General features: G+C 43.8%; 1 protein-coding gene across 2 annotated transcripts in view; it reads left to right on the forward strand.

The window, feature by feature from the left end:
* Nucleotides 1-11,595: 11,595 nt before the first annotated feature.
* The window catches only part of SH2D1B (SH2 domain containing 1B), a 32,348-nt gene continuing 27,082 nt past the window's right edge, over nucleotides 11,596-16,861 (forward strand). Inside the window, exon 1 of one of the 2 annotated variants that reach the window (XM_036922845.2) lies at nucleotides 11,596-11,868. In XM_036922845.2, the coding sequence (XP_036778740.1) occupies nucleotides 11,720-11,868 (149 nt within the window). In that variant the 5' untranslated portion in view covers nucleotides 11,596-11,719. The remainder of the gene's footprint in view (nucleotides 11,869-16,861) is intronic. The other variant, XM_057495154.1, reaches the window with a different exon arrangement.

Genomic DNA, 16,861 nt, shown 5'->3' on the forward strand with positions numbered 1-16,861 from the left:
AACTCTTGTTCTTCAGTTGTTAACACAAAATCTCTTCAGTATCATGTGACTTGTCATCAGCATGTTGATTTATTGTACTATTTAGGAATAAATCTGTCTCAACTTTTCATATTACATGTGGTAGGCTAAATAATGGCCCTGAAAGATTCCCCTGGAAACTGAGTATTAACTCTGCTACATACCAATTGGTATTATGACTTTGGTTTTATCTTGGTATTATGTCACATACCCCTAGTTATGTGTCCTCATTCCAAATTTACAGCTTTGCCTCAATTCTTCTGTCCTTCAGTGTGACTCTCCTCTCCTCTACAAGTTACTTGAAACTAATTACTTGACGAACTAATTTATTCCACCTTGTGAATGGCCAAACCCCTTTACTCTTCCAGAGATGTATTGGTGATTTTCTAATAAGTAAGTTGAGTGGGGAAGAATTTTTAAGATTATAAATTAAAATATAACTCATGCAGAAAATGTCCAAGTCATGGATATACAGCTGAATGAATTTTCATAAAGTAAACACACAAGAGGTAGGTGGCACCCAGTTCAAGGTAATATTTTGAGACTCAGTTCATTTGGCAGTCACTTATCTTCCTCCAGCCCCAACACCCAGGACAGAATCTAGGCTGTTTCATGTCTCCAATCTGTGCGTTCGTTGGCCAAGGTAGAAGCCACCAGCATGATAATGAAACTATCTCCAGGCCTGGGTGTGAAAGCACTTTGTAATCTCTGTGTCCAGGACCACCAAAGCCTAAACATTTTCTAAAGGCTCAGCATCAAATTCTCCTCCACCATGAAAGTTTCAGACTTTGCTGATGGCATCCTGACAGTGTCTCTCCTCTGTAATTTTTGGCCGGACTCTTACCAGGGTCACTCCATCGGTATTCATCCTATGTCGTTCTTGTGTCTATGCTCACGTGACTTGCTGGGGAAGGGAATGTTTCTTATATCTGATAAAGGAGACTCAAGAAATATTTGTGGTCTTGTCTGCCGTATATAGTCACCACCCCCTTTGCTTTGGGTATGCAGGTGGGGAGCAGGCGGTGTTACGGACGGAATGTTTGTGCCCCCCTTCTTACATTATTGAAACCCCAACCCATAATTTGGACTAGATGCTGTCATATGGGTGGGGCCCTCAAGAATGAGATTAGTGCAAGAATGACAAGAGCTTGCTTCCTGTACTTTGCTCTCTGCCATGTGAGGCTTTGAGTGGGCAGTTGGCTCCCTGGAAGAGGGCTCCCGCCAGAAGCTGACCATTCAGTGCCAGCACCCTGATCTCAGGCTTCCAGTATCTGGAACTATAAGGGAGAAATTTCAGTTGTTTATAAACCCTCCAGTTTGTGGTTTCACTGCAGCAGCCTTCACTGAGAAGATGTGGGGAGGGGTGGGGCATGGAACAGATGTTTGCATGACGTCTATAGAACAAGACTACTGACTGGAATAAAATTGCAGAACCCACTTGGAAACTGTGACTGTCATTGTCATGGTATGTTACTATTTCCTAGCACAGTAAAGTGTGAAATCTGGCTTTGGCCTCCCTTACTTCACACTTCCAGTAAGTTTATCACCATGTTTTCTATCAAGTTGATACAGTAGCTACCATCCACTAATTTAAGACCACCACATCTACTCATCACTGTATAGACCGTTATAATGGCTAGCTAAGATTTATATAATACGAAAATGGGAACTTTGTCAATGGAGGCATGAAAGCAAGCTCTCAGCCAGTTATGTTATCTTTTATAGCAAAATGGCCTTATGGCCAATTAGCTATGCGGCAAAAATGTTTGCAGGGAAAATGCCTGCAGCAAAGATGTCTAGGGCAAACGTGTTCATGACAAAACTACCTAGAAACAACTGACTCATTCAGAGAAGATGACGAGTGAGTGCCAATTTAAGCTGTGCCACGGGGCTAGGGGAGGAATGGAGACAAGACTATTTAGGTGACAAAAAGGACCGATTAATCATTGGATATAAGGATAAATGAGAAGAAATTTTGAATAATCTCCAGTTTTCTATTTTGGGAGACTAGCTGGACAGTGGTAACATTCAGAGAGAGAGAGAGAACACATCAGGGCGGATTCATATTAATGGCTTGCTTCTTAATCTGAATGGTGGGGGTATAACCACGCTTATCCCCTACTGTGGTTCAAGATATTCATTAAGGTAACAGACAAAGCATCTGAGACACAAGACGTGCTCCATAAGTAACAGTAATGTTATCCCATTACCTGCAGGCCTCCTCTGACTTCCTCCATCTTTTCCTGTAAAAAGAGAAAAGTCTTTCCAAATGCTTAGAGATAAAGATCTCAAATGTGACCTTCCTGGCCAAATATTTTCTGCTCTCCCAAGCTAAACACAGTATTCTGTAACTGTGCCACCCTTCTTGACCCCAGTCCTGCCCCTGGGAGACTGTTCGGTCACCTGGGCCCTTTCATCCTATGCTTGCTGTAGTCACAAAAGCAGCGCACGTCACGTAAGGTGGACACAGGCCAGCGTCTTGGTACACCCTAATTCCTTCCGCTTTCCAGGAGATAGTTTGGGGACTGCGTAGCAATCTCGAGGATGTTTCCCCCATCTCTGAATTGAGGGGTTGAGGGACTTCTGTCTACATTGCAAGGCCTGGAGAGGGTTTCCCTGCAACCTGGAGCTTCTCTGGGTTAGCCAACCAGGCCGCTTAACTGTCTCTGAGGCCCAGGAAAGAATGTTTCCTGCTTAGGAGATACCATCCTTAGGAGAGCGCCCTCTACTCCCCCGCCATTAATGTACGTGTAGGTACTTTGATTCATCAGGGGAGCTGGGGGACATCTCGGATGCGAGGACAGGCCAGGGAGGGAGAGGAGCACTACGGAGGAGAGAGATGGGCGTCAGGGGCTGCCTGGGGCAGGCCCAGCAGGGGCATCCCGGAAGCAGAGGGGAAAGAAAGGCTGTGACGGAAACCTCACTGGCACGTCCTCTGTGTACGCAGCCATCTAGCCAGGCTTGCGGGGATGTGAAGTTACATTTGGGCTTGAGGCAGTCAGCGTTTGGGGAAGGACAGAGACACAAAGGGGACTGATTCGAAAAACAGCAAGAAGAGTACAACAGTTGTGATGAAATAGGCACAGGAGTGGCATGTAACCGAAGTGAGCAATTTTTCATTTCTGAATGTAGCACCGAAGTGAGGTTTTTGTTTTAAAGATGTGATAAAGTGACTAACCAAGTGAGAATAAATGCGAAGTAATGTGCTAGGATGCCTTACGATTCTTCCCAAGTTATACTTTAAAACAATAATAGCAACAATAGTATTAATTGACATGTTTCTCTCTAGTGCATCCTATTTAGGATATTTTGAGGAAGTCATTATGTGTTTTTTAACTGTTTTATTGAGGTATGAACAATATATAAAAACTGTAGCTATTTAATATCAAAGCCATTAACTTACCCATCACCTCTAAAATTTCCTTCCGCCTCTCCTTTGTGGTAACAGTACATAAGCGCTACCCTCTTAGCACATTTTAAGTATGCAGGTTGTGGACGGCCCCGAACAGCACCCCTGGGACTGTGCAGGACCCAATCTGCATAGCCAGTGCAATGTCTGTGGAAAGCTGTGGGTTACAGAAAACGACACTCCCTGAATTTTATCTTTGTTGAGAGCAGTGGCATTTGACATTTCTATTTGACCCAGCCTGCCAGTCCCTTCACCATAGAATGATCTCAGCCTAGAATTTTCTCCCTTTGACACTTCCTAACTTTTACCTTGGGGAGCTCTTGCTCATTTATTTCAGATAAAAGATTATTGCCTTTTGTACACCCACGGTCATACCAGCATTATTTGCAATAGTCATAAAGGTCGAAGCAACCCAATCCTCTGACGGATGAAAAGATAAACAAAATGTGATACATATACACACACACACACACACACACACACACACACACACACACACACACACACAATGGAACATTATCCAGCCTTAAAAAGAAGTGAATACTACAACTTTGGTGAACCTTGAGGATTTAGGCTAAGTGAAATAAGCCAGACACAAAAGAACAGATACGGCATAATCCCACTTATATGAGGTCCCTAGAGGAGTCAGATTCATAGAGACAGAAAGCACAATAATGGTGCCCAGGGGCTGAGGGAGGGGGGAATGGAGAGTTATTGCTTAATGGGTACACAGCTTCTGTTTTGCAAAATAAAGAGTTCTGCAGATGGATGGTGGCGATGGTAATGCTACAGTGTGGATGTGCTTAATGCCCCTGAACTGGGCACTTACGAATGGTTGAGATGGTAAATTTTATATTATACGTATTGCACCATAAAACAATTATTATGTACCTTTTAAAAAACGTGTTTTCTTCTGAAGGACCTTCCCTAATCCCCTGTAGAAGGTCAGGGCCCTCACCATGCTCCCTGGTACTAGACCATGGTTCCCCCTCCCATCACTTACTACACTCCAGTGCAATAACTGCATCAGTCACCACCTAGCACTGCCATCAAGCTTTTTGCAAGAAACCTCTGTCTTAATGTGTTTGTAGCCACCAAAATTGACTTCCTCACTGGGCATACAGCTAGATCACTTACCAAAATTGCTTTGACTTAAGTTTGACTATATAATTAAGTTTTCCTTAATGAAATTTTTGATCTAAAATAATGGGTGCCCCTTTCAGGTTTGGCCCTAGAAATCTCTCATATGTGGTCTTAACGCTCATTTTCCTCAGACTGCCGTATGTTCAGGATGACAAAGGGAGCCTTCAACACAACACGTGTGGAGAGAGAATGCCAGGGCCAGTGCTGTCAAGGGTTCCTGAGAGACCATGTGCGAAAAAGCTGACCTGCTGACGTAAAGTTCTATCCAGGACTCTCAGGCGAACAGGACACAAAATCTATTGTGCATGTCACTGAAATTTTGGGAGTCCGTTGGCTACTTCGCCCTCCCTTCCTTTACTCATCCATTAATCCACCTCCTTCATCGGACTTCATCACTTACACGTAGGAGTGGGGAGCGAGTTTCTTACCCCCTCTTAGGTTCGGCTTTATTTGGCACATGGGGATAAAGGGGTTTGTTTTATAGAATTGTGGCTATAATATAGCGCAGCACTTAGCCCATAATAGGAGCTTACTGACGACTGTGAATGGCCCCGACTATGCACTGTCCTCTCACCGCTGACCACTGGCATGCCTCAGTGCTCCGTCCTTTAGAGATATCAGGCTCCAGTTTGGACATGCCTCTGTATGCGCAGCTATAGGAAACCCTGCCTTGCATTTCAGCTACACTATGTCAAGACTTCTAAGACACCATCGCTTTTCAAAAACAGTATCCTTTTAATGAAAGTCTTTCAGGAGAAAAATACTCTATCCTTTTTAGCTGTACGCATTGATATTATAACTGGTTTTGATTTCAGAAACCTTAAATTATAGAAAATTCTTCTTCTTATGATAGACGACACATGGTATTCACACAGTTCTTTCACCTCCTCTTGTCCATGCTTGCTTATTCTCAGGCCGTGTGCATGCACATGGGCTCACACGTGATAAGATAGGAAATTCTATCTCACTTGTCTGACAATCCATAGCAGTCCACCTTGAAAAGAGTACGGGTCAGCACATGTGATTTAACTGAGCCACAGAGACGTGGTGGCCTCATCCAGGACACAGCCAGGCTCTCCTGGGGCACTGGTGACTTTCACTGCCCCGAGTTAGACATACGGGGTTTGCCGAGGACTTGTGTCTGGATATGCTAAATTCCTAGAGACCCAGGAACAAAAGGAGAAGCAGCCCCTTTCCCAGGAGCAGCCACGTCACTGGGCAGTAAGTGTGGGCAGCTGCCCTGGCATCTGGAAAAGAGAAATAGAATGAGTGAGGCCAGAGCTTGGTGTCTGCATGGAAGGGGGGACTGCTGACAGGTGCTGAGCGCTCCCAGCTCCTGCTAGAGCTGCACAAAGTACTTCTCAGAGTCCTGGGGAGGCTGGAAGGGACCAGTTACCTGCCCAAAGCTGCCTAGCAAGGGCGGAGCTGGGGCTGGTCTTGCTGGCAGAGCTCATAGCTATGCAGGTTGAGGGCCCGTCCAGCTCATAAAGGCCCCAGGAGCCCCTGAGGACAAAGCCCTTCTGGGGTACAGCAGCTCCTGGCCCCACTCACATACCATGTTCTCCCCTCCTTCCCCCACAGAACACCTCCAGGTGGCATTCCGGGCCCCGTACTCAGGGACGATGGAATCCACTCTAACTTGAGGCCTAGCTAGCCACTCGGCTTGAAGCAACAGTTTTACAAGACACAGGTGGGCGTAAGGGGCCTTCCTAGGCCATCCCAGGAGAAGAGGGCTCGGAATAAAGGGGGCGACAGAAGCAAGGAACCCAGAATCCAGATCCCTTCACGAAAAAGACCCTGCGCCTTCCGTTTCCTGCCCCTGAAGGGCCGAATGGAGGAAGGGGCAGCCGCAGTGGTTTCAACCAGCTACGACTACAGCCGTCAGCCAGTCAGCTGGTGACTCGAGGGGACAAACAAGAATAAGGAAAGGAGATGACCTACCGGGGAGGGGTCCCGGACGGCCCGAAGAGTGAAGCCGAGGGACGACGTCGGCCAAGGGCGACCGAGGCCCCACCCCCAGGCGCAGAGGATGGCGCAGCCACCCTTACCGGTGGGGACCGGCCCTCCAGGCCCTGACCCGCCGAGGCTCCTCGGAGTGTAATCGGAAAGCAATACGGAGGTCTTCGTGGTTATCAGGATGCGGTGAGTTCCCGCATCCGCCATCGTCAGGTTGCCGAGCTGCAGGGAGTGGGACGGGGTGACCTGCAGCCGGCCTTTCCGTCGTGGGTCGGTCACCATGACCTGAGGACTTCCCGCTGGTTCAGCTGTATGAAGACGACCGACGTGCCATTGTGAAGCCCGGTGACGGACTCAGTCTCCCACCCTGCAGAAAGCTGCAGGGGAAGGTTACTGCCTCCCCCAGAACCCCGGCCGCCATCAGCGGGGTTGGGCCGGTTTGTGGAACTGTGTTCCCTGTAAACACAGACGGGAACTGCATAAAAACTGCTCCTGGCGTCCTCCCTCCCCGCAAGTCAGGCGTCGCTCTCCCCGGTCGGGGCCCCCGAGAATGCTGGGCATCAGCAGCTGTTAGTGGTGCCATGGCTGCAGCTGGAAGCGGGCAATTCTTCCTCCCCTTCCTGCTGGGCTCCCTGTCCCCCGGCCCCAGGGCTGCGTTTCTATGAGAGCTATCGGCCCTATTAGACCAGAAGGGAGAGCAGAGGGGAAGCCAGGGCCTGGCCTGGCCCCTCTTCATCCTGAGCCCTCAAGTTCAACGATCTCATGACTTCCTGTTGTTTGACATGCTTCCTTATGGTGGGGCGAGGGTTTCAATACTACTGCGATTCTGGTGTCTCAGCAGTGTTCGATGCACTCTAAGCATCCCTAGGTGGCAGGTGACAGTCCTGTCCTAGCCTCTATTTAGATGTACAGTTTGGGGCAGCCTGCTGATTTCTCCAGGCCTCTTCTCTTCCTTTCTAAAACAGTGCAGATGAAATGTAAAGCCTTTCAGATTCCTAACGATTCTGACATTCAAAACCTCACGATCCTATGTGCCCTCGACCCTCTTTCCTCCTCTCCCTCTCCCTCCATCCCTCAGCCTCCCCTCTCGCGTCCTGGAGCCATTCAGCCTCTGCTTGGTTCCCCAACCTCTCTGACCTGGGCGCTTGGTTCAGGGAAAGGCTGTGCCCGGCGGTGCCCGTGGGGCCCCTCTGCCCCTTGGAAGATGGAGCAACAGGGGAGGAGCCTCTGACTCACCCATCCTCCCGGGACTGGAGAGGCAGGAGGGGGCACGGCTGAGCAGGGGGTCCCAGGCCGGCGGAACTCACCTGGTTTGCCCTGAGCATCCCAAGAGAAGGTGGAATAAAGCGGCACAGCCTATTCTGCAGCACCAACAACCAGATGAATGTCTGTTAGTTCCCCAAGCTCAGCGCTTTGCTGAGCACTTCCCTCATTTTATCTTGATTGGTCCTGACATCTAAGATTCTGTCCTTAAAGTCATTCTGAGTTCATATCCCACTTTAGAGGAACCTCATTTACTTTAACAAATGGTTCTGATACAGCTGGTTAGCTATTTTTACAAAAAGCTGAAATCTCCTCCTACCCCATAGGCTGTGAGAAGTCCCAGGTATGTTACGCCCATTATCCCCACAAAGCCATTGCAGTAGGCAACATCCCCATTTCGTGGGAAAGAAACTGGAGCTTCTTATTGAACAACTTGCCCAAGACCAAATTGCTAACATGTTCTTAGTTCCCTCTCTTACCAACGTCCCCAGTTCCACTGAAATATGCTCAGGGTGGTCTCCTTGGAACTGTGGCATAGCGTGCCGAGCAAGGAACTTGAGGGCCTGCCAGTGGGCCCAATAGGTGGCATCTTGTCATTCTGCTTCCTAGAGATGAGCAGCGCCTCTTTGCTATGTTAGAATGGCAATGTGATGACTTTCACAGACCAAAATAAAATATCATGGGGAAGGTTAGAAAAGAAGGAAGTCATACGGAGAGATGGCCTAGCAGCTTATAACACTGGCCAGAGAGCTAGGTGGTAACCATGAACAGGAAATGCGACTTGATCTTACAGGCTGAGAGAGTATCCAGAAATGTGCAAAATACTGTAATGTGACTTGTGAGTGTTGGGATTTGAAACGGGGTCTGCCTTTATGATCGGCAGAGTCGAATGGAATAGATGTCAGGAGATACAAGGGATTCATCTGCATGTGGGAAGGGACAGGTGGCACTTTCTCTAGCCATGGGAAGTATGCATGTCCTCACTGAGGAGAATAATTAAAGAAATCACTGAGCAAGGCCTCTTAGGACATCTTTGGAAAGTCTTGATTCTAGAAAAGACAACTTATATTTTACGTAAGTTCATTGTAGACAAACCAAACAAAATTTAAAGGTATAAATAAGGAAGCAGAAACCCTATAAAATCTTATCACTCATAAACGATCCTGTTAATATTTTGGCAAAATTCTTTTAAGACTTATCTCTGTGACTATGTATACATACATAGCATTCACACACACACACACACACACACACACAGATAGAATCATCTAATTTGCTGATCGACAACCTTTTATAACTCAAAAAATAGATCTAAAAAGTGTTCACCCCACTATCTGACTCAGTTTTTATGACACTGATCTATGGAGAAACCGTACTGAACGTCCAAGATTCTGGATTTGTCTGTCTGCTTCCTCATGATGGTACCATAAATAGAAATTACCTATGAGGACTTAATTCATTTCAGGTTTAAGTGTTTTTGAACGTATACTTCAAAATGGCACTGTGTGTTTATGGCTGCATCAAATTAATAGGTATTCAGTGTCTGGTTGTCCCACTCTTAGACATGTTAAGACCTATTATTGGGTTCACATGGTGACTGCTTAATTTCTCCCTTGTAAAGTTCATTACCAAACATTTGCCTAAAGTTTTCATGCACTGTCTCTCCCTACCTGAATTGTTTATTCCATTAGGCATTAAAATGGAACTGAGATGGTTCTATCAGACGGTAAATGCATATGTAGTGGCTAGATATTGCTGAACTCTCCTCCATTGGAGTTGTGACCATTTTCTGTGCCAACCAACGATGGGTGAGGTGTTCTATTTCAACCCAGTATGTTTTCAAACTTGGTTTTCACCAATAGGATAGGTGAGAGACGTTATCCCAGAATGGATTTAATCGGTGCATCTCTTGTGATGATTGAGGATGAGAGGACTGGGTTTTGAAGTAGAAAAGAAGGCATGGAAATCCATGCTATGCTAAAGATTGAGAGTGAACCCGATCACTTCCCCCCTTAATCAAAAAACATCCTTGCATCAAGCTTGGCACCAACTTCCTCTTTCATCAGTAACACTTCTCTCCTCAACTGCCAGAGTTCCCAGGAAATTAAACAGGGAATTGCCCAAGGTCACACAAGAGAAATTAGGATTTGCAAGTGTCTCTCTCTGATAACAGGTTCCCTGATTAGTGCCATCCCATCACACTCCGTTACACCAGCAGCAGAGTAGAGGGACTTCCAAGAAGGAAAGAAAATCTGCTATAAGGAAGTTCCATGGAACGTAGATTTCCCCCAAGAGTGGGTGGACAGCTGGTATGCAAAGCAGCGAGATGAAATAATTATCTGGGTTATGAAGGCATAAGGAGAAGTAAGGATGAGACATGAGCACATAAGCACATAGCTCTATTTTTACTTGAGATATGTAGCAATCCCTATAGATATTTGTATAAGACGGCTGAATAGAAATTCACTTATAGTTTTTATCAGTTAACATTGTGTGATGTAATTGTGAGAGTTAAGTAAATAATCCAATTTAAAACATTGGATTATAGATACGCTTACATGGCTTATTCTAGCTGAAGTTAATTAATAATTGATAATATGCAGGCTGGTTTGGTTGTTCGAAACAACTTTGGAGGAAATGAGAGGTGTTAGTCAACGGGCACAAACTTCCAGTCATAAGATGAATCGATTCTGGGAATCTAAACTACAGCATGGTGATCACAATGAATAATACTGTATTATATACTCGTAAGTTGCTAGGAGAGTGGATCTTAAATGTTCTTACCACGAAAAAGAAACGGTAATTATATGACAAGATAGGAGTGTTAGCTAATGCTATGGTGGTAACTATTTTGCAATGCATAAATGTATCTAATCAATGGGTTGTATACCTTAAACTTATACAATATTCTATGTCAACTATATCTCAAGAAAGCTGGGGGAAAAGGCCTTAGCAATTACTCTTAGGGCTAGCTCTGACCCTCAGATAACAGAAACCACCTTTCCCAAGAACATCAGCTGATCAAGGCAGAAGAGGCTCTGCAGGAGAAAAAAAGTTGGGGGGCATTTTCTCATCAACACCAGGTTGTCCAAAGGGAACTAAGTGTCTCTGGCTGGATAGACTCTTCTTGGTCTTTCTTCAGGGGGACATATCACTGCTGTCCTCCACGAAGGGAGTTTCAAATGACCTGAGGACCTTCAGACCCAAAGCGAATTCTCTTCTTCCACCTGGGGAAGCGTCCCTGAACTAACTTTGCACACCCACGTATGCTTCCCGTCCACACCAGCTCTTTCGCCAAAAGGCAGAATGCTGGAGGATGTTAAGAATGGCCTTTGTTCACCTGCGGCCAGGAGCCTCAGCCAGGCAGTGGGCTGTCCTCCCCCATGGTCTCCAACAAAGATGTCTTCCGTCTGTGGAAGTCCTACCTTCTCAATTGCTCCATTATGTCTGCACATATTTGGACTCATTCAGCATCTGAACACTTTTTGAGCCCCTGTTCTGGGTTACACATAACATCGTCCCAGGCAGCTTCAAGCAGCAAATGGGCATGCATTACAGCAAGAAGCAGTGATGCGCTCCCTGGAAGGGAACCACAGGAGCCAGAGAAGATGAGCTGGTGTTTTAGGGTGATAGCTAAGACTGCAACCCAGTTCTGAGGAGCCTCAGCATTGCAGCCCCAGCCATGAACATCACCAATTCCACTGAACTCAAACATGCTTTCACCCACTTCAATGAGTCATACAAGGGCCATTTACAGGCTAAAAGTTGTGGTCACTTCATCACCCCCACCCTTCTCATTTCCTGAATCTTGTGAAGCTGGCCTGTTCCACCGAGCAATCTCATCTCACTCCCACCAGCCTGAGGAGAAGGAGGTACTCCCACTGTCCCCCCTCAGAGCCATCCTTGGGCTTGAGGCTGGATTTCAGGGGCATGAGAGAGCTCCCCATGGATCTACCTTATTACCACGGCCCTCTGTCCAAGCGAGACTGTGAGACCTTGCTGCTCAAGGAAGGGGTGGATGGCAACTTTCTGTTAAGAGACAGCGAGTCTATTCCAGGAGTCCTTTGCCTCTGTGTCTCGTGAGTAGCCTCATCTTCTACACATTTGGAACCTTACATTGAATGCATACTGATAACCAATAGAAAGGAAATTGCATTTCACTCGGACTTTGCAGACCAAATGGGCAGAGTGAAAAGAGCTAGACACTGCCAAGTAAGTGGTATTTTAGAAAGGTCCTCCCCTGCAGAGGTCGGTGCATTCAGTATAGGAACGGCTATGTGCCCTTTATGAAATTTCAATATGAGAGACCAGAGTTTTACATGTATTCTGCTGGCTGCACTTGCAATACTTAGAATACTAATAATATTTCACATTTTGTTAGATTTGTAAAGGGCTTCAACGTCTGTCATTTCCTCTCATCCTTCTGGTAGTCTATTAAGCAAGCATAAGCAATTGCCATTTTACAGCTGAAGAAAAAGAGACCTGAATTTCTCCAACGACTTCCTTGTGTTAAAATTCATCTGGCATTTCCAAAGAGACTGAATTCAGTACGAAATTCTAGGGGCCAGAGCCTTAGAGCTGCCCTGCTGAAGGAAATTGTTTAGCCCAGTTTGGAAAGCAGTTCTGAACAGGTATCAGAGGAAATCTTGATTACCTTTAAGAATTCTTCTCTTTGTAAAGACCACTGAACTTTTCCTTCTACTTGTTATAGGACTGACAACCCCAGTGTCTTTACGGATACATTTCAGTGCTTCTTAGAATTAGGGAGCTCTGGGGACAGAAGTGCCTGTCATCACTAACAGAATAGGCAGGAATATATTTCTTTCTATGATACAAGGATATGGATATAAGAAACATAACCTTAAGGTGTCAGCTGTTTGAATTTTCAAGTTAAAAGTCAAGTGATGTTGAAAGTGTTTTCATATAGTTTTTAGCCACTGGTAATTCCACTTTTGAGAATTGCATAATCATAGCCTTTTCCAATTTTTAGCTTGTTTGTCTTCTTTTTACTGTTTTTTTCCAATTTTTATGTATGAAGGTAAAACGCTTTTTCCAGAAAAGATACATGCACAAAAGAAAACCACAGACCAACTGCAATTTCATTTAATACTAGTTTTCAACTATTAACAAACTAGAAGCTAGTAACACATTAAAGGAGAAAAAACACTATGCTCAAGTACGGTCAGATCCAAGAAATCAAGAATGCTTCATAGTAGGGAAATTATTAGTTTCATTACATATTAACAGATCAAGGGTTACAAACCACATAAATCACTCAAATTTGCTTCAAAGGTATTAGATAAAATTCAACATCCAGTCCTTCAGTTAAACACATACACACATACACACACATGAACTTACATGCTCCTAACCATACAGAACTAGGTAGATACTTCCTTAACCAAAGGCCAGATGAAGCATTAGAAGAATTCCTACTAAAATCATGAATGAGCTGATGATGCTCATTATCAGCACTACTACGTAACATTTTTCAGAGACATTAGCAAGTGTGACAAATCAGAGGAAATATAAAAATTAAAAAGGAAATGCAAAATGATTATTTGCAGTTGACATAATTTTATACCTGTGAAATCTAAGATGAACTGAAAAAAGACCTACTAAAACATTTTTAAAGTTCATTAAGGATATCTGCTTATGAAGCTGAAATTTAAAAATCAGTACCTTTTCCATACAGAAACAATTACCGGCAAGAAAATATAATAAAACAAGTCAATTGCATTAGCAAAAAAATAACACCCAGGAATAAATGTAATATGAAATGTGCAAGACTTGTATGAAGTAAACTTAAATATCTACTGGGGAATTTATTAGAAGACTTAAATAAGTTGAAGGACTCCATTTGGAAGCATCCCAGTTCACCATAATTAATCTATAAATTCAGTATGTTTCCAGTTTTAAAAAACTGACAGAATTTTAAAATTTTTCTTCAAGAATAGTACAGTTTATCCAGGTGGGATATGGAGTACAGGGAACCTGCCAGAAGAGCCAGAAGACTTTTGAGAAAAACAAGGGAGGGACCAGCCCCACCAAATATTAAAATACATTATAAAACTATACAATTACTACAGTAATTAAAAGCATTTGGCACTGACAGATCAACTGAGTAGAATTTAGAGTCTGGTAGAAATAAGGCCAAATACATATGAAATTTAGCATATGATTAAAAAAGCATTTCAAATGAATGTGGGAAGGATGAATGACAATTAATAGTGTTAGGACACTTGGCTAAGTCACTTAGGAAAAAACAACCTCAGTCCCTTTCTTTATTCTTAAAGTAAAATTAATTCAAAGTCTTTCTAAAACATAAGTTATTTTTTTTTAATGGAATCATGTATATTAGAAGAAAACATGAACGATCAAAAAAGATTCTTGGAAATGAGAAATCCTTTCTAAACAAGATATAAAGCCCAGAAAAGGAACGACTGATTAGTATGACCATTATAAAAAATAAATCTTAAAAATAACTTCATGACTACTGACAAGCCAACAGAAAAAAAAAACCTCATTTACACATAAGAGCTTTTAAAAAATCAGTAGAAAACTAGGGAAAGTGTAAGAAAAAACTCTGAAAAAGAATGTGAGAAAGATAGGAACTTAAAGAAAAGCTAGATCGCAATGATCACTAAAGAAATTTAAATTAAAAGAATAATGAGATGTAATTTTTTACCTATTCAATGGACAAGAATTAAAATTATGAAAATACCCAGAGGAAATTACAGTGCTGGCCAAGCAGACACGCTTGCAGATGGTAATGCAGGGAGGCTCCTTGAAGGGTAATGTGGCCAAAACATAAAATACATGGATATAACCTCTTGCCAAAATTTCGCTAATAAAAACCTATCTTATGGTTATGACTGCAAGAGTTTGTGCAAACTGGCATGAACAAATTGGATAAATCCACATATGATATGAAAAAACCTCCAAGATCTTTTGTTGTGCAAAAAAGGCCAAGATGCAAAGTACAATCCCATCTGTGTACAGAGGAAAGTGACTGTATCCTTGTATAGTCACATAAAATTTACACAATGTAAGAAACATACTAGTAGTTACAGCTGGGAAATTTAGGAGGAATGTGTTGGTAAAAAGTTTGTGGATTCATTCTTTGTCTTTGGAAACTTTTTTTTTTGGCACTGTTTAAAAGTTTCATGTGTGCATGTATTACTTTTGCATTTAAAAAAAAGTTTATCAAAATGTAGTGAATTCCTCCCGTCCATTCAAACACCGCACTAGAGTGTGGGGTGATTCTAGGGAGATTCCAGTTGGGGAACTTGCAATTCTTTTCAAGAGATCCAAAACATGTACATAAAGAAAATAAGGGGAAAGTATAAGTTTCAGAGAAAGCTCTTTTATACAAATTCAAGGACAGAAGAGACGTACAGGAGAGTAGAGGATGTGGTATTTGAGCCGGGCCTTAGGAGAGCGGATAAGACTTGATTACACAGAAATGGAATGGAAGTCATGCAGGGAGGGGAGGAGCAAAGATCTCTGAGAAGCAGGATATTATAAAGTATCTATGAATCGTACATGGTTCTAGAAAGGAAGTCTGGAAACCAACTTTTGGAAAAGTAGGTTAGGATAATATTATGGGGTCTTAAAAGAATGATTATGTGGGGATAATGCGGAAGCATAATGGTTTCTGAGCAAGGAAGCGTAAGACAATTGCTGAGGTGCAGAACTTCAGTCTGTAAGGGCAGGTACTGAGGCTGCCACGTGATGGCAACAGAGACTGTTGTGTGTCCGGATGGGAGATGGTGAGGACCTAGCAGTGTGTATGTGAGTGGTGGGGGTGGGGGGGCGTGCAGGCAGCAGAAGCGAGGAAAGGTGCGAGGATTGTGACAGACACAGGACACACCTTGACCAAGATCTCAGGGTAGGTAGTCCAAATTGGGATTCTCTTTTAAAATGCACATTTATTCTCAACTGTTCTGCAGCATATCAACCTAGCTTGTATATTCATCTAAAGCAAAAGTCACTAAGACTAATACTAAAAGAGTAATACTTATAATAATAAATCAAATGGAGAGGCTGGAATAAATATATCTTGGGCAGCTGCACAAGATCAGGCCTCTCCCTGCTCCCTGCCCATGTCAGTGAAAGGCAGACAAAATTTCAGACATTCTCAGTCTTCATTAAGGCTCAGCTCAAATGAGCCGCATCAACATGGTCCTTGTGGAATTTTATTATCACCTCATAGTCCTTGGGAAACTATTTTCACACAGATCAGTGCAGACCACTTATTCTCGTTGTTCAACAATTATTTAAAGTCTCCCATATGCCAGGCCCTGTGCTAAATACTCACTTGGTGCCTTCAAACAGCTCAGAGCCTGGTGGAGAAAATAAAAAGTAAGCAGACACTGGGACGAGTGTGACGCTGTGGATGGACTCATATCAGGGCATGACGGGAACAGAGAGCAACTCAGGATTTGTTCACCAAGGACTGGAGACCCTACCTGGGGGCTGGGACTTGAGGGATGAATAAATAAAATCTTCATTCATTCTTTTAACAAGCTACATTCCAGGCATGGCTTTATGCATTGTGACAAATACTACAGGCATTAGCCCTACCCTCACAAAACTACATTCTGGTGACAGGAAACACGACAAAAACAAGACAGATTCGTAACACAGGGAGGGACAGAGAGGATACTTTAGGCTGGGTACAGGAAAGCTTCCTGTGATACTGTGACATAAAGCAATTCATGCCCCAATATACAGCCTACGTGAGTAGAGCCCAAATCATCTACAATGCAAACGTTAAGAAGAGAGCCTCTACAAAAGTGATTTCCAAGAGCCAAACATCGTACAATGTGTTATACCCGTTGTGTCATTTATCCTCTGCAATGTCATTTGCAGTAGGTGACATCCCCATATTGTGGGAGAGAAACTGGAGCTTCTTATTAAACAACTTGCCCAAGACCAAATTGCTAACGTGTTCTTAGTTCCCTCTCTTACCAATGTCCCCAGTTCCACTGAAATATGCTCAAGGTGGTCTCTTGGAACTACCTGTGTTATAGCGTGCCGAGCACGGCATTTGAGAGCCTATCAGTGGAC

Source organism: Manis pentadactyla, chromosome 19 (assembly GCF_030020395.1).
Source record: "Manis pentadactyla isolate mManPen7 chromosome 19, mManPen7.hap1, whole genome shotgun sequence".
Classification (NCBI taxonomy): domain Eukaryota; kingdom Metazoa; phylum Chordata; class Mammalia; order Pholidota; family Manidae; genus Manis; species Manis pentadactyla.